The following is a 21114-nucleotide window of genomic DNA, read 5'->3' as shown; positions in this document are numbered from 1 at the left end:
TTAAGCAACCAATGTTACGTTTTTGATTCTTAGAATATCCATTTAATTCCTTTCTAGGATTCCAATTCTCTATAAATATTCTCCAACTTTTCATCCATTTGTCCATCTTTTCCTACATTTTCTTTAGCATATTATAGTTATTTTAAAGTCCTTGCCCACTAATTTGAACTACCATGGGTCTACTTCTACAGTTTTTCTTCTTGATTATGAATCACAGTTTTCCACCTTTTGAATTTTTTAGAAATTGTTCACTGTATGCCAGATATTGTAAATGAAAGAATCTCAGAAACTCTACAACATATCTTCCCAGGGGGAGTTCCCCATTTACTCTATTAGCCAAAAGGGATGACAGAGGCTGATCATTTTAATCCATTCAGGAACTGAACTGTCAACGCTAGGCTGCAGTTTTAGGAAGACTCAGTTCACCTCTGGCTTATCCTTTTTCTCCAGTCTGTGTCCAGAATCAGCAAATGTCGGCAATCCTCTTCTCACCTACAAAGGGCTCTTCCACCTCTGGAATTTTAATTCACCTAGTCCTATTATTTCTACACCCCTCCAATATTTTTTATAATGTGATTTTCAAAGTTCACCCAGTTTCCTTCTATTTGTTGTGGTGCTATAGATGACTATACTATGACCTCCTAAATACTGCCCATAAGCTGAAGTCTCCCTGCTTATCATACAGCAGAGATTCATAAACCCAGCTTTACATCAAAATGACCAGAGGAGATTTTTTAAACTGCAACCCATTGTCCATACCTCTAGCACTCAGATGTTCAGTGGGGCCAGGAAATCTATACTTTTAACATGAGTCTTAAGTGATCTGATAAAGCTGGCATTTCTACATAAATTAATGTGTCTGTACCAGTTGTTCCTCTGCTCCCCTCTCCCACAGCTCAATACTGATAAGGACATTTAAGAAAAAACATATACTATATCTAATAGACAAACTGATAGAGGAGTATAAAAACAAGTTAAAAGTTCAGAGTAACTAAAGAAAAAAAATGTTAAAACATTTAACAGCTTTTGAAAATATATTAAGATGAAGAGGAGGAAGGACAAGAACCACTGGTTAGAATACACAGTATAATAGCAGGAGGAGATAAAAGCACAACTATTCAATTCAATTTTACTTCTAATTGTTCTACCAGAAAACAAAATGATCTTCACATTTGAAAAAGAGCATTGTTGAGAGCCCTCAGAACTCTTAAAGCATAAAGACCCCACCCACCTGTTGTATCTCAATTCAAGTCTACCTGAACTAATCCAAGAGTACACATGAAAATTTAGAAACTTTTGATAAGGGAAACACTGTCAGTGAACTTTGAGAACTCATGAAAAATAGAAAGGTGCCACACTGGGAATGAGAAAATGTTGCCTCAGTTGTCAAAACACAGAGGTGGGTAAAGGTGAAAATGTGACTTCAGGACTATGGACTGAACTTAATGTCAAAAACCAGGTAATTCTAAAACTGATTATTATACAGACTTTTAAGCCCTTATAGAGGGAAGCATCATTTACTAACAAGAATGAAATTTTACTTGTATTCACTTTACAAGTACCTTCACATATATTATCTCATCTTATCTCATATTTTTGATTCACGCAGCCCTGTGAAAAAGGGGAAGTAGCCAATGTCCCCTCCACAATCCATGCTCCCTTCAAAAGATTAGGAATGTAGGGTTCAGACAACTTGACTTGCCCAGCTTAACACATTTCTCAAAGTCAGAACTCAAATTCAATTCTTCTGATTCCTAATTGAGTACTGTTTTTATATCACAAGCTCTTAAAGTCAATATAAGATAAGTCAGGCTGAAATAATAACTATGGTTGCTTCAAAATGGGGAAGTGCTGAGCAAGAAATGAGTAGGAGTATGGATGAAAAAAACTGAGTAGAAGCTGGGTAATGGGCACATGGAGATTCATTTACAATCATCTCTCTACTTTTGTGTATGTTTGAAACTTTTCATAATAAAACTTTAAAAAAAAAAACTCACAAATGGGTGCCTGGGTGGCTCAGTCAGATAAATGTCTGCCTTCGGCCCAGATCATGATCCCAGGGTCCTGGGATCAAGTCATGCGTCAGGCTCCCTGCACAGCGGGGAGTCTGCTTCTCCCTCTCCCTCTGCCCCCTTCCCACTGCTCGTGCATGTGTGTGCTCTCTCTCAAATAAATAAAATCTTAAAAAGATAAAGCACATTTGCACACATATGCCAATTAATATTTGCTGACAGGTTTACTAATCAAATGAATACCAAAAATATAGTGCACTTGATGCTCAGCCTTTTTTAAAGCAATTATTACTTCTTAAAGATTTTATTTATTTATTAGAGAGAGTACAAACAGGGGGAGTGGCAGGCAGAGGAAGATGGAGAAGCAGGCTCCGATGTGGGGCCCAGTCCCAGGACCCTGAGATCATGACCTGAACTGAAAGCAGACGCTTAACCGACTAAGCCACCCAGGTACCTCTATTTTTTTAAACGTCACAAAAGACCCTCATATACAAGAATACTGAGAAAAAGGATGAAAAATGGTATGCCTGAGTACTGACAACCATGGCACCATTTATGACAACATGAATGGACCTAAAAGTGTATTAAGCAAAGTGAAGTAAGCCAGACTGAGAAAGACAAATACTGTATGATTCCACTTATATGTGGAATCTAAAAAACAAAACAAGGGGCGCCTGGGTGGCTCAGTCGTTAGGCATCTGCCTTCGGCTCAGGTCCTGGTCCTGGGATCGGCCCCGCATCGGGCTCCCTGCTCCGCGGGGAGCCTGCTTCTCCCTCTCCCACTCCCCCTGCTTGTGTTCCCTCTCTCGCTGTCTCTCTCTGTCAAATAAATAAATAAAATCTTTAAAACTAAATAAATTTTTTTAAAAATTAAAAAAACAAATTAACAAACAAAACAGAAACAGAGAATGAACTGGTGGTTGCCAGAGGGGAGTGGAGTAAGAGGACGGGTAAAATAGGTGAAGGGGATCAAAAGGTACACACTTCTAGTTACAAAGTAAGTCATGGGGATGTAAAGTGCAGCATAGGGAACACAGTCAATAATACTGAAATAACTATGTATGATGACAGATGATAACTAGACTTATGGTGATCATTTCATAATGTATGTGAATGTCAAATAAGTATGTCACACATCTGAAACTAATATAATATCGTATGTCAACTACACCTATATTAAAAAAAATAACCTTGTCACAGTCACCTACAACTTTCTAGATATTTTCCCCCATCATCAAAACAATTTGGCTCCCGGCTCAGTCACTCCTCTACCTCAAATCCATCACCATCCAGTATCATCTAGGTTTGTGTTACCTGATAAAATATACGACTTCCAATTAAATTTGAATTTCAAATAAACATGAATAATTCTTTTTAGTATAAGTATATCCCATCAATATTTGGGAAATATTTATACTTAATTTATCCATTATTTATTTGAAATTCACATTTCTTTTTTAAAGATTTTATTATTTATTTATTTTATCAGGGACGGGCACCTGGGTGGCTCAGTTGGTTAAGCAACCGACTCTTGATTTCAGCTCAGGTCATGATCTCAGAGTTGTGAGATCGAGCCCCACATTGGGATCTGCACTGAGCATGGAGCCTGCTTAGGATTCTCTCTCTCCCTCTCCCTCTGCTTCTCTCTCTCTCTCTCTCTCTCTAGAGAGAGTGCATGTGCAAGTGGGAGCAGGGGGAGGGGCAGAGGGAGAGAGCGAGGCAGAGGATCTTAAGCAGGCTCTGCGCTGAGCATGGAGCCAAACACAGGGCTGGATCTGACCACCGTGAGATCACAACCTGAGCCAAAACCAAGAGTTGGACACTTAACAGACTGAGCTACCCAGGTGCCCCTGAAATTCACATTTAACTAGACATCCTATTTGCTAAATCTGGCAACTCTAATCTAGGTGACTTCAATAACAAGGTGGACCACCTATCCAACATCTGATCTTTAACCTTCCTTGATCTTAATTCTAGGGACTATGACCATAACAAAGATAATGGTCTCCAAATTCAGCTGAGTCCTTAATAATGTCCTGTATTGCTAAGTGTCCTTAAACTGCACCCATTCTCATTTACTCCAACAACTATGATAAACCCATTCTTTACTTCTCTACCATCTCAGTCTCTAATTCCACTACCTGAATTCAAGATCCCTATTTTCTTCTACCTCCTATGGTAGGTACCTCATACCATCATTTCCCTTTATTATATTCTTCAATCTCCCTCACGTAAGGATAAGGCATTAGATGAAATATTTGCCCAACGCCTTCAAAAGAGAGTTTAAACATTTTTGTATAGTATACAAGATCCTACAAGATTCATAATACAGTTCAGGCTTCATTTTCCCTGACAAGCTCTCCCTGACTGCCCAGTCTAAATTTGCTCCTCAGGGGTGCCTGGCTGGCTCAGTGGGTAGAGCAACTGACTCCTGATCTCAAGGTTGTGAGTTCAGGCCCCACATTGGGGCATGGAACCTATTAACTAACTAAATAAATAAATAAGGAGTAAAGTAAATTAAGTGCTCTTCTTACATGCACCCATTATACATTATGCATCTATCAAAATATTTACCATAATTTTCTTATTGTCTTTCTTCCTCATCAAGACTTTAGGTACCTTGAGAGCAAGAGCCATATCTTGTCTTTATTACCCCAGCATTCACCACAATGCTCAGCATGTATCACAAAAACACTTAAATGTTTACTGATATGACAGATGAGGCTCAATTTGAGTATTTTTTTTTAAAGATTTTATTTATTTATTTGACAGAGAGAGACACAGTGAGAGAGGGAACACAAGCAGGAGGAGTGGGAGAGGAAGAAGCGAAGCAGGCTTCCCGCAGAGCAGGGAGCCCGCTCGATCCCAAGACCCTGGGACCATGACCTGAGCCGAAGGCAGACGCTTAACGACTGAGCCACCCAGGCACCCCTCAATTTGAGTATTTAATAATTACTATTTTAACTAATGGAATGGATTACCTTGAGATGTAGTATCTCTGGTCAACCAGAGGGCAAAATTAAGAGTACATACCATAGTATTATTTGTAATAGATAAGAAAAGATAAAGGGTTTAACCTGTCTTTAATGAGACTGGCTAAACTTTGTACGGTGCAACCACATAACCATCCTAGAAAACTCTAAAATCAATAGACCCATCAAGGAGATTGCGCTTGTACTCAAGTCATGGTCCCCCTTTCACCTAGATAGCTGAAGGTACTGTAACAAGCCCTTATATTTTAATCTTATTATATTCATTTCATTCAGATCCTACCTCTATGTTAACCTTACACTGATAGAAAATGAGATTATAACTTTGTACACTAACACATTCTAATCATATTTTATAAAGTAATATTTACTTTGTTACTGGTTGTTTTTCTGATTATAAACATGTTCAATGTAGAAAATTCTAAAATATTAAGAAAAAATTAAAATTACTTAAAATTTTTAAATACTGTAAAAGAAAATGTAATCAAACGGGCAAATGTTCACATTATGTTGGTATGTTAAAAGAGCAGATTATAGGGCGCCTGGGTGGCTCAGTCGGTTAAGCGTCTGCCTTCGCTCAGGTCATGATCCCAGGGTCCTGGGATCGAGTCCTGCATCAGGCTCCCTGCTTAGTGGGGAGTCTGCTTCTCCCTCTACCCCCCACCCCTACTTGTGATCTCTCTCTCTCTAATAAATAAAATCTTTTTTTAAAAAAAGAGCAGATTATAAAACAATGTATCTCATTCAATTCCAACAACCTAACAACAGTAGCTAACATTTATTGAGCTCCTTCCAAGTGCAAGAACCCATGCAACATGCTTTACACATATTTCCTAATTTAAATCTCACAACCATTTCTGAAAATTAGATACTTTTACTGACTATTTTACAAGTGAAGAAACTGAAGCTTGAAGAAGTAAACTGGCCAAGGGCTAGGAAGCAGTGGCAAAGCAGAGCCCAAGAATTCAAACCCAGACAGTCTGATTTCAGAATCAGCACAATTATATACCAAAATTTTAACTGTGGTTCTCTCTGCAGTGTGGTATTATAAATGACTTTTATTCATTTTGTCTGTGTGTGATTTACTGAATTTCTACAATGAACATGAATTACTACTGTATTTTTTTTTTAAATAAATGTCCAAATAGAGGTTGGACAATCATCTGCCAAGGCTACTGCAGAAGTGGATTTAAATAATCTCAGATTCCTTCTAAGGATCTGTGACTAATCAATTAGTGACTGGAATGATTTTTTTCAGAGGACTAGCTCTAAAATATAAAACAAAAATCAATCCGTTTTAAGAATTATAAAAGTTTTAGACTGTCAGATCCTATTTCTCCTGTTTTACAGATAATGAAACAACTCAGAATTTAGATTTACATATCACAAGGTAGTTGAGTCAGGGCAGAAACCAAAGCACAGGTCTTCATTGATCTTTGCTGCCAACATTTGACCAAAACAAAACCTCCTACTTCTTCCATTCTCTCTTGCAAATTCAATTATCAGAGGCCAAAACTGAAACATAACAGGAAATACAAATGCTCCCCCCCACCCCACTTCAGTCCATTACCCAAAAAAGCAAGACCTGCCTGGAGTATTAAAAAAAACATTTTCCCAGCCCTGAGCAGAGTTGGATGGTGAAAAGATACTCCAAAAGTCAGGATGAATGGTTTGAGAGATTGGGGCGGGGGGGGGGGGGGGGAGCGTGGGACTGAAAACATATATATAAGAAAGAAAGAAAAAAAGACAGAAATACCCAAAAATCCAACAGGATAAAGCACTCAAATACTACCAAAGTTTAAAGAGTTGGCTCAAATTTAATCAAATCCTAAATGGAATATTCTTAGAGTATGAAAACCAATTTTATGAAACTGGACAGTAAAACGCCAAAATTAAAAAATGAAATAAATACACAGTCTCACATTTATAATTGTACATTCCTGTTGGTATTCTAACAAATTCTACTCTCTCACCTTCTTATTCAACTCTCTTCACCTAAAAATCTTCAGTGAATATAATGCAATGTTATAAAACTAAATAAAAGGGGAACAATTTTGGGGTGCCTGAGTGACTCAGTCGGTTAAGCATCTGACTTTTGATCTTGGCACAGGTCATGATCTCAGGGTTGTGAGATCGACCCCCCCAAGTCAGGCTCATTACTCAGGGCGGAGTCTGCTTGTCCCTCCCCCTCTGTTTCTCCCCCACTCCATGCTCTCCATGCGCGTGCTATCTCTCTGTCTCTCTCACACAAATAATTAAAATCTAAAAAACAGCCAAAGAAGCTTTGATAAGGTGAAAAGAATGATAAATAATGAAATCAAAGATATAATGTTTAAAATGTATGTCTAGTTATGTCTCTAACACATGACCAGATGTGTTGAAAGATTTCCAGATACACTCATATGAACATAAAAGGTAAAATGTTAACAACTCAACTTTGAGTGAAGAAACAATAATCCATTTCTCACTTTACATATTTGTGCTATCTGTTCAAAAAATTTAGATCTTTTCTGTAAAGCTTTATTGAAAAGTTACTGCTCTAAGGATTAACACCCACACACTAATTTAAACTCAATTAATTACATGTCATATGATTGTGGACAAGTTGCTCTGCATCTCTAGTTTTATTTTTCCTCATGCAAAGTAATATTAATACCAAACTATATCATAATAATCAAACTATAAAGAAGGGATAGAAAAAATACTGCACATGACGATAATCACAGTAATATATTTTTATGACTTTACAGCTTCCTTTCATGTAAGATTCACACCTGACACTAAACAAGCCCATGATATGAGTAGGCAGGTATTATCCCCATTTTCCAGATGAAAACATAAAAAACTGAAGTTCAGAGAAGTGAGTGGTCCAAGGCCACCCTGAAAGCTATACAATAAAAAGTTTTGTTTTGTTTTTTTACCACCTAGTTTACTGTCATCACAAATTTGAGGTGGTTGTTTCCTCATGCCCAAATTACTATGAAGACTACCCAAGGAAAGCTGTCAACAATTACAGTGAAAAGGGTCACTTGAGATTCTTATGCATGGTAATTACCCACAAGGTCATTACCTTTATACACAGTATAAAACTATGATTAAAAATAAGTTAGGTAAGGGGCCCCTGGGTGGCTCAGTTATTGGGCGTCTGCCTTCAGCACAGGTCATGATCCCAGGGTCCTGGGAGCGAGCCCCGCATCAGGCTCCCTGCTCCGCAGGAGGCCTGCTTCTCCCTCTCCCTCTCTCGCTGTGTCTCTGTCACATAAATAAATAAAATCTTTAAAAAAATAAGTTAGGTAAAAAACCTTTAAAATATATTCCTAAAAGTCCTGCTATTTACTCAACTTCATGCCTCTTACACTAGATATACTACCCTACTTGGGGGATGTGAAGTGAAGGGGGAAAGGATTTCATCAGGAAAAGTTAAGTAAGTTCTCTGAAATTCAATAGGATAAGACACTCAAAGCTACAAAATATGAATAGGGGCAGGCAACAGCTTGTAGACTGTAGTGGCAACCTTAAGCCAAACCAAAAGAGAGCCAACCTGTGGTTTAAAGGAAATATGCAATCTGGGAGTTTGCACCTCAAGTTATTGCTACTGCAAAGTAATCAGTGCCATTTATAGTAAAAAACATGTAAAGGTTTAGAGAACAATTTCAATTCTTCATCATAATAGGATGGGATTCCAGATTAGCTTGGGGCTTTCTTGTCTCAACAGTTCTTTTGATGATAAAGTCAATGGCTCTAAAGCCACTCTCAGAGAACTAAAGAAGGTAACTATATATCACTGGCATAGGACATTTGAAGTGGTCAGATAGGCAGTCTACTGTGTGCACCTTAAGAGACCTTAATGAGGGCACTACCGATTCCAGTTATACATATTCTGCAATATTAAAATTTTCTTCAGCACAACCTCTCAGAGTGCTCTGTTTACTGAAGGCTCTGGCAGTATGATACAGAATTTTACAGACTGCTGAAACTTAAATTCAGTCACCACAATGTGAAACACCTTAACTTTTCTATTCTTCAAGGTCAAAACAAACTTTGTCTCATCTTTCCCTCTCCACCCGCAAGAAAATGGGGTATTCTAAAAGATCTCAGATAAAATAAGCCAATGCTTTTATAAATACAAGTCAATCCTCTGCAAAGAAAGAACTTAAGATGCCCATATTCAGCTTCAGTATTGATTCTAAGCCTTTTAACAGTTTAAGCTAACCTCCCCTTCTACATCTATGGAATATTCTCCTCCTTAAACATCCTTTTAAAAAAAAAAAAAAAAGCCTTCTTATACCTCCTGTCCCCTGTCTGATACACACACACAACTCCCAATGAAGAACAGACTGAAGCTGAAGGAACACATCTACAAAATACATGTTAATTAATACACTGCTCACCTTTAAAAGCATGTTGTTAAAATGCAACAATACAGAGTCTATAAAGAACCCCAAAACACTAAAACAAAAATGCCCCATAGCAGTATCAGTAATCCAAAGAAAAAAGATGTAAAAACAAGGCACTACTGTATGGTAATAGATCACTAACCTTTCCTATAAGCACAAAATTCTTTATGCTAAACACATCAAAAAATAATAATAAAATAAAAGAAGAAGAGGAAGATTTAAGAACCTAATTTCCTATTGTTCAAAATGTCACATATAGGAATAGTTAAAATCAGGGATGCCTGGGTGGCTCAGTTGGTTATGTGTCTGTCTTTGGTTCAGATCATGACCCCAGCGTCCTGGGAGTCTGCCTCTCCCTCTGTCTCTCCCTCTGTCTCTCCCCCCAGCTCGTGCTCGTGCGCACTCTCTCTCTCAAATAAATAAATAAAATCTTAAAAAAATAAACTCTTAAAAAAATAAAATAAAATAAAATATAACAATATTGCTGGCCGAATTCACACAATACCTTATGACACTTTTATATTAAACGTCCCAAACTTGAGGAGCCATGTATTTGCTATAAATTAGATAATAAAGCGAGAAAAATCAATTACAGACATCCACGATAATGTTACATAAGGATGCACTCAGTACCCTAAGTATTTATCAACGAATGCTACAGCAATGCATGTATATCAGTCAAGGTACATTTCGGGGGAATATCCAGAGACCAGTCAATCTCCCTTATTTAGTGAAAACACAAAAGTCTATAAGCTGTAAAGAAAATGTGTAAATCTTACATTTACATACTTTCAGATTTTTCAGAGCACTTTGCATTCATGATCCTATCAGACTACTGCAAAAAATTTCCTTATGTAGAAACTTACCACTAAAAGCAAGTGACAAATCCAAGACCACAAAGGTAGTTAATCAGATCTGAAACTTGATTCATAAAACATGTTAGCTCTGTGGGAAGAAATATAAATATGTGCAAGTTCCTCAAAGCTATTGCTTAAAAAAAAAAACTATTCATGATTAAAATATCATTTAAGTTATAAGACCTAGGCTATTACAAACACTACATTAAAATTCAGTTATTTCCGTTTAAAAGCCAAAATCACCGCTCCTTTTAGCCAATCAATCTTTCAACCAGGAATCATATACAAAACATTCCATCAATGACACACTATATGCTCATAACTATGCAGGGCCCTGAGGTGACTATATGAGAATTCTACCAGAGGTTTCTTGCTTTTTAGAAAGTTTACACTCTATTTGACAAAAAGAGAAGAGCAAATACTAAGCTGTGTTCAATCAACCCTCCTGAGGGGAGAAACCCCAGGTGACAAGCACACCAAGAAGTGAGTTTAATCCGAAAAGACTTCATGGGGAAAATGAAGCTTGAAGCTTGAGCTGCACATTGATGGATAGGAATTTTAAAAGCACAGAGGAGGACGAAAGCATTCAGGCAGGGGCTGGCATCAACAAAGGCTGAGAAGCAGGAATAAGCATGATATATACAGAAGAGACTGAGCCAACCTGTCTGGGACATAGGTGCATGCTGAGGCATAATGAGAAACAGTTTGGTAAATTAAGTGGAGTCAGCTCCCAATGGACTGTTATGGCACGGGGAGATGCTATTAAAATATTAAAATCATCGAATATTTAAACTAGATAGAGAACCTTAGAGATTTTCTAGTTAATTCTTTTCTGACAGACGAGGAAAATCTAGATCCACAGAGATCTAATAAGGGCTAGCATAAGGACAGAGGTAGTAAATAGCAGAACAAAACTCAGACCCCACTTAGGAACCCCAATTCAGTGATAGGCAGCACGGTACGACAGAGAAAGCAAATCCTTCCAAGGATCGATGAGCACATCAATATATAAGGATCTGCAAGCACACATACAAGTCAGTACTGTTTTCTTAGGAATTCCAGTAGACTGGTTTCCAGAGGTAATAGAATACCACAGCGGCACTACGGTTGAGAAAAACCACTGTTTTGCCAGAAGGAATCACTTTCAAGAAAGCAGCAATCCAGAAGGAAAGCAGAGGCAGAAGCTAGTTTTCAGCTATAAAGGAAATGGGTGGATAAACAGTAGAGGCAGCAGGTATCTGGCAACAAAAAGAAAAAAAAAATGATCCACTGAGAGAAAGCTACAGGACCAAGTAAACGTTTGAGAAAAGAAATCTCAGTAAGTTTGAAGGCAAAAGGAAGGCAGTCACATAAAGAAAGGTTAAATTAGATGCTACATAAGGTAAGGGGAGTGAGGGAGCATAGAAAATTGAGGACCAGTGGTAAGAAATTTTTTAAAAATATGAGTTCCAGGGGCGCCTGGGTGGCTCAGTAGGTTAAGCATCTGCCTTCAGCTCAGGTCATGCTGGATCAAGCCCCACATCGGCTTTCTGGTCAGCAGGGAGCCTGCTTCTCCCTCTCTCTCTGCCCCTGCCTCCACCACTCATGCTCGCTCGCTCTCTCTCTTGTTCTCAAATAAAATCTTAAAAAAAAATAATTAAAAATGAGTTCCAGAATAAAGAATAAGCATTTTTTTCCTCACCATAAAATACCCCTCGCCAGGGCACCTGGGTGGCTCAGCTGGTTAAGCGACTGCCTTCGGCTCAGGTCATGATCCTGGAGTCCCTGGATTGAGTCCCGCATCAGGCTCCCTGCTCGGCAGGGAGTCTGCTTCTCCCTCTGACCCTCCCCCCTCTCCTGTGCTTGCTCTCTCTCTCATTCTCTCTCTCTCAAATAAATAAAATAAAAATCTTAAAAAAAAAAATACCCCTCACCAAAAGAGTACTCATTTTCAACTACTTTTAAGGCCTTATAAAAATGGCAGACAAGGCTTTAAGAACAAGGCTAGGCGATTTTTTTTTTAAGATTTTATTTATTTATTTGACAGAGAGAGACACAGCGAGAGAGGGAACACAAGCAGGGGGAGTGGGAGAGGGAGAAGCAGGCTTCCCGCTGAGCAAGGAGCCCGATGTGGGGCTCTATCACAGGACCCTGGGCCCATCACCTGAGCCGAAGACAGATGCTTAACCACTGAGCCACCCAGGCACCCCCAGGAGATTTTTTTTTTTAATCCAAAACAGCTTCAAAGTTTTACAAATCTATTTAGCCAATTAACATGTGGTTTTAACCTCAAAGACACTTGCCAATCATTTTTAAGATTTATTTATGAGAGCGTGTGGACACACATGAGGCAGGTGGAGGGGCAGAGGGAGAGGGAGATAGAATCCTCAAGCAGACTCCCCACTTGAGTGTGGAGTTGGACGTGGGGCTCGATCCAAGGACCCTGAGATCATGACCTAAGCCAAAATCAAGAGTCAGAGCTTAACCGACTAAGCCACCCAGGCGCCCCTTGCCAATCATTTTATACCGCGTGTATTTTATACCACCAATTCAAAGGGCATTCCAATTAGCATTCAATTTACAATAACTAATATGCTATGATTTCAAATCAAAAATCAGAGTTTATTCTCTAATATGCTCTTAAAAATGGGAGGGAGTGTTAAATACTGTTTTCACTTGACCAGATACGGAAAATATAAATGCTTAAATGAACATATTTACGACAAATCATTTGGGGATCTTTTTTTCCAATTTCTTAAAAAAAAGAAAAAAATCTACAAATAACCACAGTTTTTTTATATGCCCTTTCAGAAACAAAGTCCTACTGGGGTGCCTGGGTGGCTCATTCGGTTGAGCATTCGACTCTTGATTTTGGCTCAGGTCATGATCTCAGGGTCATGAGATCAAGCCCCGCATCTGGCTCCACACTCAGCAGACAGTCAGCTTGAGATTCTCTCCCTCTCCCTCTGCCCCCTCCCCAGCTCTCACTTCCTCTCTCTCTCTCAAATAAATAAATCTTTAGGGGAAAAAAAAAAAAAGAAACAAAGTCCTACCCAACAGGTAGGGCACACAGAGCTAGGTGGGGCATGTAACAAGGTTTTCTATAATTTAAGTAACCTAATAAGCCACAATTTAGAGCTACACACCTAAAATTTGCCAATTTCAATTTAAAATTTACTATTCAGCACCATAAAGGCAGGTTACAGAGAAGCAGAAGATATAACTGATACATTCATTCAACTTTCTGGCCTTCCACCTTTGCAACTGCCATTTCCCTAATCAAAGAGGTAGCTACGTTTAAAATTGGGAAGAATCATTCAACTTAGGCCATAAATACTACGTTTAGGTGCAATACTAGCACGTTACAGCAATTTCATTTACCACTTGGAAACAAGGACTTAAGCTCAAAACGTCAAGATGGAACACTACCACTTCTTTTAACTGAGTCTACCACATCAAGTTGCCAAGCAATACCCATCAGAGTACAAAACCTTATCAGCAATGGCTAGCAATGCATTTCTGCTTTAATCACCTTAAATATTAGAAGGCCAACCAAAACATCAATTCAATCACAAATAGAGCTGCTACCTTTAGACTTGCACATGCTCTCTGGCTCAATATATACACATGTCTTAGCTCTAATAAAAAGCAGCCTGAATCCCGCTGGACCCAGTGAAACAAAATATAGACAATATATCCAAAACTTAAAACTTTTAGAAATAGCTAAAACATTTAAGACTCTTATACAAATACCTCTCACTACATGTAGAGCTTTCCTTCCCCTCAATAAAAATGTAAACGCTTCTCTCTTAACTAAACGGGTTATTAAAACAAATCCTACAAGATACTTTTCAGAAAAAGTATTCCTGATTGTGCAGCATTCGATACTTTTCATACTGAGGCTCTTGTTATTAGGTCTGCTATGTGACCTTGGAAAGTCATTTAATATATCTGTGCCTCAGTTTTCTCACTTTCCAACCTCAAGGTACACTCTAATCTGAATTAAACATTTATTACTTCTGTAGTAAGTTAAGGTATACAAAGAAGTACCTTATATTAAACACTGAAAACCCTTATACTTTTGTATCGTGATCAGTGAGCTTTAACCTTGTAAGAGAAAAATGTGAGGAATAATTTGCCCTATGTATCTTTCTCTTAATTACAACATAAGGAATATATTTTTTTAAAAATGCTTCCATTTAAAACTCTTATGTTCTTAATTTTTAACAGATGGTGGTGAGTTTGATCCCACAATATTCATAACAAGGCAAACAGCAAAGCCTAAGGTCCTTTAACACTGGAGACAAAAAGAAGGAAATATTTACTTGCATTACTGGGCATATAATCGAAATCATCCTTCTTTTAAAATTTAGAAAACTATCTTTTCCATATGTAGCAGATAAGCCTAGAGATCAACAGGCAAGAAGAAATAAAGTCTAAAAACTGGGGGAAAATTATTTAATAAAAAAAATTGGAGAAAAACAATGATGGTGTGAATCCTTCAAATTCCTGCATCCAGATTATGCTGTCCACAAGGCTCAGCTTTGGGGTTCTTCCAAGTGCTTTTTAAATCCTTTTTCAAGATTACACAGAGAAAGTCTTTTCTCTCAAGTTTTCAATGTAATGCTCTATCAATAACACCAACCCAAATAAATGCAGTAACATTTTACTTCCTCAGATAGATTTGTAGTACACTTGGTTTAGATGCTTTTTGGTCTGGAAGGGGAAGAATGGGTGCGACAACCCCTGCAAGCCCCTGACAGCTTTGTAATTCTATTTTATCTCTGTAGTTTCTTCTCAGTCCTGCTCCCTATTCCCAAATATCTTTCAGGTAGGTCAGAAACACTCTGAGTCCTGCAAGGAAATGTTTGTGGATCCAATAAAAGTGGAGCCCTCCTCCCCACTCCATTCAGCTCCCATGATCACTTTTATGATTGTATCCAGTAAACAAAATAGATTGATTCAATCTTAAACAGTTCCCTCATCACAGGAAGCCCAGGGTAGAAGGGACCTGCAAAAAGCATCCCTTTAAACCATCCCCAACGACCTACAGCAACACAAAGTTAAACTAATTCCCACTGACAAAAGGCTTCGTGTGCATTCATTCTGATCAGCCCCAAGATTCAGTGTGTGAAGCTCAGGGAATAAAAAGGCACCTCCCCAAGCTATGAAACTTTTTTTTCCACCCCAAATATTCTCAATGAAAGTTCTCCTGTCAACCAAGAGGTGAGAGTTAAAAACAACAACAAAACACTAGCAGAATTATGGGCTCCAGTACCACATCCCAGCTGTCCTTGCTCTCTGCTGTCAGGGACTCAGATGCAGTTTCCCACTTTTCCTTTCACCTTTCTCCCCTTACTCCCCAAGATTCTCACTCAAGAAAGCCAAATTCACATTCTCAGACCGCTGGCAAAATAAAGGGTGAAACTGCAATTACCAAGGAAGAAAAAAGGGAAAGATATTTCAGAAGCATAAGGGAACGAGAACCATGGTTCCTACTACAACGGCAATGTAAATGTCAGTCTTGGCTCATCAGGATGTGGGGGGGGGGGGACGCCCATGTGGGGTACCGAAAAGATGTGCAGTGTGTGTGTGTGTGTGCACTTGGGGCTCTCGGGGCAGGCAGAGACAAGGGAGCAGAAAGTAAGAAAACCTGTGCTTTCCCTGCTTTCTTCTACTCTTCCCCGTCCAAGAGAGGAAGCTGAAGAAACTGGGGGAGGGGCGGGATGTTATCGTTCTCCTACTGGGGGTACACAAGACAAGCCTGGGGGTTCCTTCAGTTACCCTCAGTTCAGAGGTCCACTGAGGTAAGGGGAAACCCCTAAACGTTACCCACCTCCGTTCAAAAAAAAAAAAGTAAGGGGGGTAATTAAATCCAGATGGAGAGCCCCTGAAAGCGCCCCCAGGTCACTCATCCTCATTAGCAAGCGGAAGGGCTAGGATAAAGGGGATGGCGGGTCCGAGGGGTGGTCAGGGAAAAGGCCCCACCCCCCGACTTAGGAGGGAAGGGGAGCCAGAGCTACCAGCCGTCCCCTCCTTCCCGCACCTCCCCCCTAGGCCACCCCCTCTGGTTCCCCCCTTCCTTTCCTCCAGAGCCCGAGGCAGCCGCGGGGGAGGCGGCTGCTCCTTCCTCCCCTCACCCACTCCGCCCCCACCCCCACTTCGCTCCCACCTCCCGCCCGCCACGGGCCCGTTACCTGCTCGTCGAAGCGGCTGACCACGGCCTGGACCCATTCCACCGGCCTGTGCGCGGCCATGTCCTCCCCGCGGCCGGGGGGCGGCGGAGGGACGGGCCGGCCGGCGCCCAGGGCCGGGAAGAGGGCGGAGAGCGGGGGCCGAGGTGAGGGCAGAGGCGAGGAGAGGGTCTGAGGAGTGCAGGCTCCGAACGTTCCCACGGGGGTGGGGATGGGGGGCCTGCGCCGAGCCGGGAGGGGGACAGGGGAAGGGGGCGTTGGCGAGGAGGCAGGGGGAAGGGGGACGGGGGAGGGGGACCCGGGGAGGGGAGGGGGCCTCTTGGTCGCTCTCCCCACTAGCGCCGTCTCCCCACAGCCATCACAGTCCGAGACGCCGCCATGACACCCCACCGGAAGTGGGATCCTTTCCACGGCCCGGGGAGAGGGAGAGCGAGCGAGCTAGAGATTGAGAGCGCGGCTGGGAAAGGGGAGGGGGAAGCGAGAGGGAAGGGGGCCTGCCGCGCATGCGCCCGCGCCGGCCGGTTTCATTAATGAAAAAGCGAGTCCTCCTGGAGGTGACGTCACCTAACTCCTCCGGGCCCGGAGGCGTGCGTCCCTCTTCGCCGCCGGGCTCACCTACGCTCGGGTTCTGGGTTCAGCCGGCGAGAGTCCGAGCTGACCCGGGAACATCCGCTCGCATCCCCACCGCCACAAGAGGCTCCCCCTCCCCCGCCGGCCTCCGGGTTTGGATTGCTCCCCAGGTTGGAAGTTAGGGCGCCCTAGGGCTAGCGTTTCTCCCAGCGCGATCTCTGCCTCTGATCTGGGGAGGCTGTGCAACAGTCCCTCTCTGCCTTAAGCTCTCACAAAAAATAAAGCACACAACCTCAGGCTTTCAGGTCCTTCGTAGCTAGTAAAAACTGGGGAGAAACGGGGAAAAGTAAGGCCAAGAGAGATTCAATGATTTTTTTTTTTTTTTTTAACGGTCTCTTAAATCCCAGCGCTAGACCCGATGGCAGTCAAAGTGCTCAGACTCCGGAGTGCAGTCCGGACTTCCTCTGCTGAACTGACAAGCACCCAAGTTAATAAAACTTTTGCACAGTTGATAATTGATTCAAGTTGCACCATCCTCAATAATCCCCTAAGGGCTTCCCATACATCATCGATTCAACATTCATCATCTCATTTAAATCTTTCAATGAGCCTTTCCAATAGGTATTACCCTCATGTAATTGATGAGGCTGGGTCACAGGAGGTTCTGAGATTTGCCTAAAGCAGAGTGGGTAGGTAGTCAGGATGCAAACCCAGGAGGTTTGACTCCAAAGACAATAGAGATAGGCTGTGGCTCTCCAGAAACAAAGGCGTTCCCCATGCCCCTAAAACCACAGTTGAAATGATTTCAAGTGAAATGGGTCACGAAATTGGTTTTCCAGGAAGAGGATTACATCCAAAACTATGATCTATCTATACTGGACATGAACTTTGGAATGAGCTATTTTTAAGTTTATCTTCCTCAATACACTTTACTTAGGATAATCTTAAAATCAGTTTACACGTTCTGAGCACACACTAATTAGCCAGTTAGGCCACATGGAATGATACCAATTGGGTGACAAGGCAGAGCAAAACTAGTATTTTACATTTACCACAAAAAAAAAAAAAAATCCTCTAAGCCAATATCCCATGCACAGAGAGAGATATCCATGAGAGAAGTTTCCAATCTTTGCCTGGCTGGTGATTGTCCAAAATACATAAACTAATATTTCATTCCACTAGAACAAGAGGATAGGGTCTAGACCATTCTGTAGCCCATTCTTTAAGGATGCAACATGAATACCAACTAATTTCTTTTAGAGGATGTCAGAAATGATGGTGACAATGTTGAAGAAAAGGATAAATATTAAATGAATACCCATCTACGCCCTTCCCAACTAACACCCATGAAAAAGCTCTCACTCATACCTCCAGAGAGTATCCCAATGCCTCTACTTCGCTGCTAAACCTCCAGACGCACAATCTTCCTCTCCTTTTCTCATGCTTCCTCTGAAAGTTCCTAATTACTTTCTTGTTGCCATGGCTCTTTGTCTATTCCCTTCATCTTAGTTAGCCTGGATGCAAATGTCCAAACCCTCAGCTCCCTTGGCTCCCCTGGCATTCCATTCCTGACGTCCCTTTGTGCTTTTCTTTCCTCTCCTCTGGTTCCCCATTCCCCATTCCTCTCTAACTCTAGGGTAAGAACATTCAAACTTCAAGCCTTGGCCCTCCGCTCTTCTTGCTTTACTCGGGCTCCAGCCAGCATTAATTCACTAATTCATCCTAATCTGCACTTTCTGTCCTGTGGCCCCCCACTGACTGCAAAGCATCTCATAACACTGAGAGTGTTAACACAAGACTTCACTCCAACCTCCTCTCCAATTAAACTCATTCAATTCTGCTGAACTAATACGGAGCACCAAACACCTATTATATATACCATGCACTGTGTCAAGCAGTGCATAGTACAGCAGGAATTCTAAACAAAAATGCCAAAGAGGGTAATGCAGAGACACTGTGGTGAACTAAAGAGCACATCCCCCTGGCCCCACCCAGTTAAAGGGGCAGCCGGCACTCAGCTTGAGTCAATTACCGCCTTGGAATATTGACACAGTGTTGCTAGATCTTCAGGTTACCCAATAGAGGCTGGAAATCTGAACTTACATATAAACTTTTCCAGTTTTTACATAGTGGCAGCCAATTCACGTTTCTTAAAACTTTGTGCAGCCAAACAAAATACGTTTGCTATCTGAATGTAGCCCATGGAGCACCGGTTTGACTAGCTCTGGTCTAGTGGAAAGACATGGCCTCAGAGGAGAACAGAATTAGATCATGTCCTAACATCCCAGTTCTGCACTGTCCAACACAAGAGAGTTCAGGGGAAATACTAGCATTTGCTATAGTTTTAAATGTCTCGCGCTTGTCAAGTATATTAAATAAAAAATAGTAAAATTAATGAAAATAAAATGCATCACTCTCCGTTGTCCTGTTTCTTGGTCACACAGCAGTCTCTGCCAATTTTGTCTCCAAGTGTCTTCTTCCTGGCGCATTCCCTCCACTCTACCCATGCCCCACACCTCCAGGATCCCAAGGAGGGCCAGGCACCTCAGAACTAAGGTACCCACTTCCCCAGCTGCTGGGAGCATTAGTGGCCTACAGCTTTACCATGAGTCCCTTTCCAGAAATTGCCCTGAGCTAGAGAGCTACCTCATGCCAGGTCGCACCGGCCTCAGGAGAAACTGCACAAATGGCTGGAAGATTCCACGTCTCATCCTAAGGCACTCCAGAGCCCTCATAAGGGATCAGCTCCCAGGGGGTCAGGAAGAGGATTTAGCTGTGACTGTATTCAGTTCAACTTCTCTTTCTGCTCTGTCCTAACTCCCTTAGTTCTTCACAGTGTGGATCCCCAGGGTATTACCTAATAGATTTCCTGCTTGCATATCTCCATTTCCGAGTTGGTTTTCCAGAGAATCTGAACTAAACCAATTAGTCCCATGAGTGTGGTCTGATGCCGTGGAGCTGAATCATCCACTGGCCAGGTGGCAGTAAGGCCCCAGGTGAAGCCCTTGATAGGCCCTGGCATGCTGTAGCTCTACAACTGTGAAAGCTGTCAGCAGGGGGGACGGAATGGGATGGGATGCATGGGATATAGTACCAGTGCAAGAATACACGGGTAGAGGGCGCCTGGGTGGCTCAGTTGGTTAAGCGACTGCCTTCGGCTCAGGTCATGATCCTGGGGTCCCGGGATCGAGTCCCACATCGGGCTCCCTGCTCGGCGGGGAGTCTGCTTGTCCCTCTGACCCCCTTCCCCCTCGTGCTTTCTGTCTCTCATTCTCTCTCTCTCTGAAATAAATAAATAAAATCTTTAAAAAAAAAAAAAGAATGCACGGGTAGATGTAACCTATCAGGCACTTTTTTATATATGGGAAAAACAGAAATTTAAGAACTATAAGATTGGACAGCTATTGGTGGAATAGGCACTGAAAATTTGAGGGTGGTTAATCACCAGTTAAAGGCTAAGGCTAGAGTGCCTCCTTAGGAATACATAAATGGGGGGAGGGAAGAAAACGCTGAGGATCAGGCCCAGAATTTAATTATAAGAATAGTAGCACTCCAAACAGGTTGAATTCTCAGCCCTGGCAAGTCTTCCATGTCAAGATCAGTGCCATGGTTAGAAAGAAATGGGATCCTGACACTTTGGGGCATCTGGATTGATAAAAACCTTAAAACCCCACATCACCCTGAACACTCTGGGTTTACAGAAGTGCCCCACTCCCCCCTGCTTGAAAATGTGAAAGTGTCTACCTTACAAGGCAACATACATCCTCCTTAGGATCTACCTGGCCCTTTCCTCCCGTCTACCAGACCAATAACTGAAATCAAGTCACAAAATAACCCCACTGTGCAGATGCTGGACCTGCCAAAGAAGGGGAGAGGCACTATACTGAAGGAGCTAAAAGAGCTTGCTAACATGTATATACCTGCTGAAGCCAGGAGCCTAGGTACAGGATTGGGTCCCCAGGTACCAAATTGGGGAGGGAGGACGGAAGAGGAGAACACAATGCTAGACAAAGCAGAGTTTATTGGTATGAGCATGTCCCTGTACTATGGTATTTACATCCTAGCAAGCCCACAGGAGATAATGCTAACAGGTCACTAGGAGGTTTCCAGGAAGC

The 21114-nt window shown here is 41.5% G+C and overlaps 1 protein-coding gene across 8 annotated transcripts in view; it reads right to left on the bottom strand.

The window, feature by feature from the left end:
- NF1 (neurofibromin 1) overlaps window positions 1–16884 on the bottom strand; it is a 276874-nt gene extending 259990 nt beyond the window's left edge. For 7 of the 8 annotated variants that reach the window (XR_012374424.1, XM_073879374.1, XM_073879377.1 and 4 more), the window contains exon 1: window positions 16433–16883. Coding sequence is in view for 7 of the 8 variants with exons in the window: in XM_073879374.1 (XP_073735475.1) it covers window positions 16433–16492 (60 nt within the window). In the remaining variant the exon portion in view is untranslated. Of the gene's footprint in view, window positions 1–16432 lie in introns of all 8 variants that reach the window. The other variant, XM_073879379.1, reaches the window with a different exon arrangement.
- Between the last annotated feature and the right edge of the window lie 4230 nt (window positions 16885–21114).

Source organism: Callorhinus ursinus, unplaced genomic scaffold, assembly GCF_003265705.2.
Source record: "Callorhinus ursinus isolate GAN/ISIS: 27379988/994484 unplaced genomic scaffold, GSC_fseal_2.0 scaffold34, whole genome shotgun sequence".
In the NCBI taxonomy this organism is placed as follows: Eukaryota; Metazoa; Chordata; class Mammalia; order Carnivora; family Otariidae; genus Callorhinus; species Callorhinus ursinus.
Note: the sequence above shows the minus strand (reverse complement) of the source record. Positions and strands in the feature narration are given on the sequence as shown.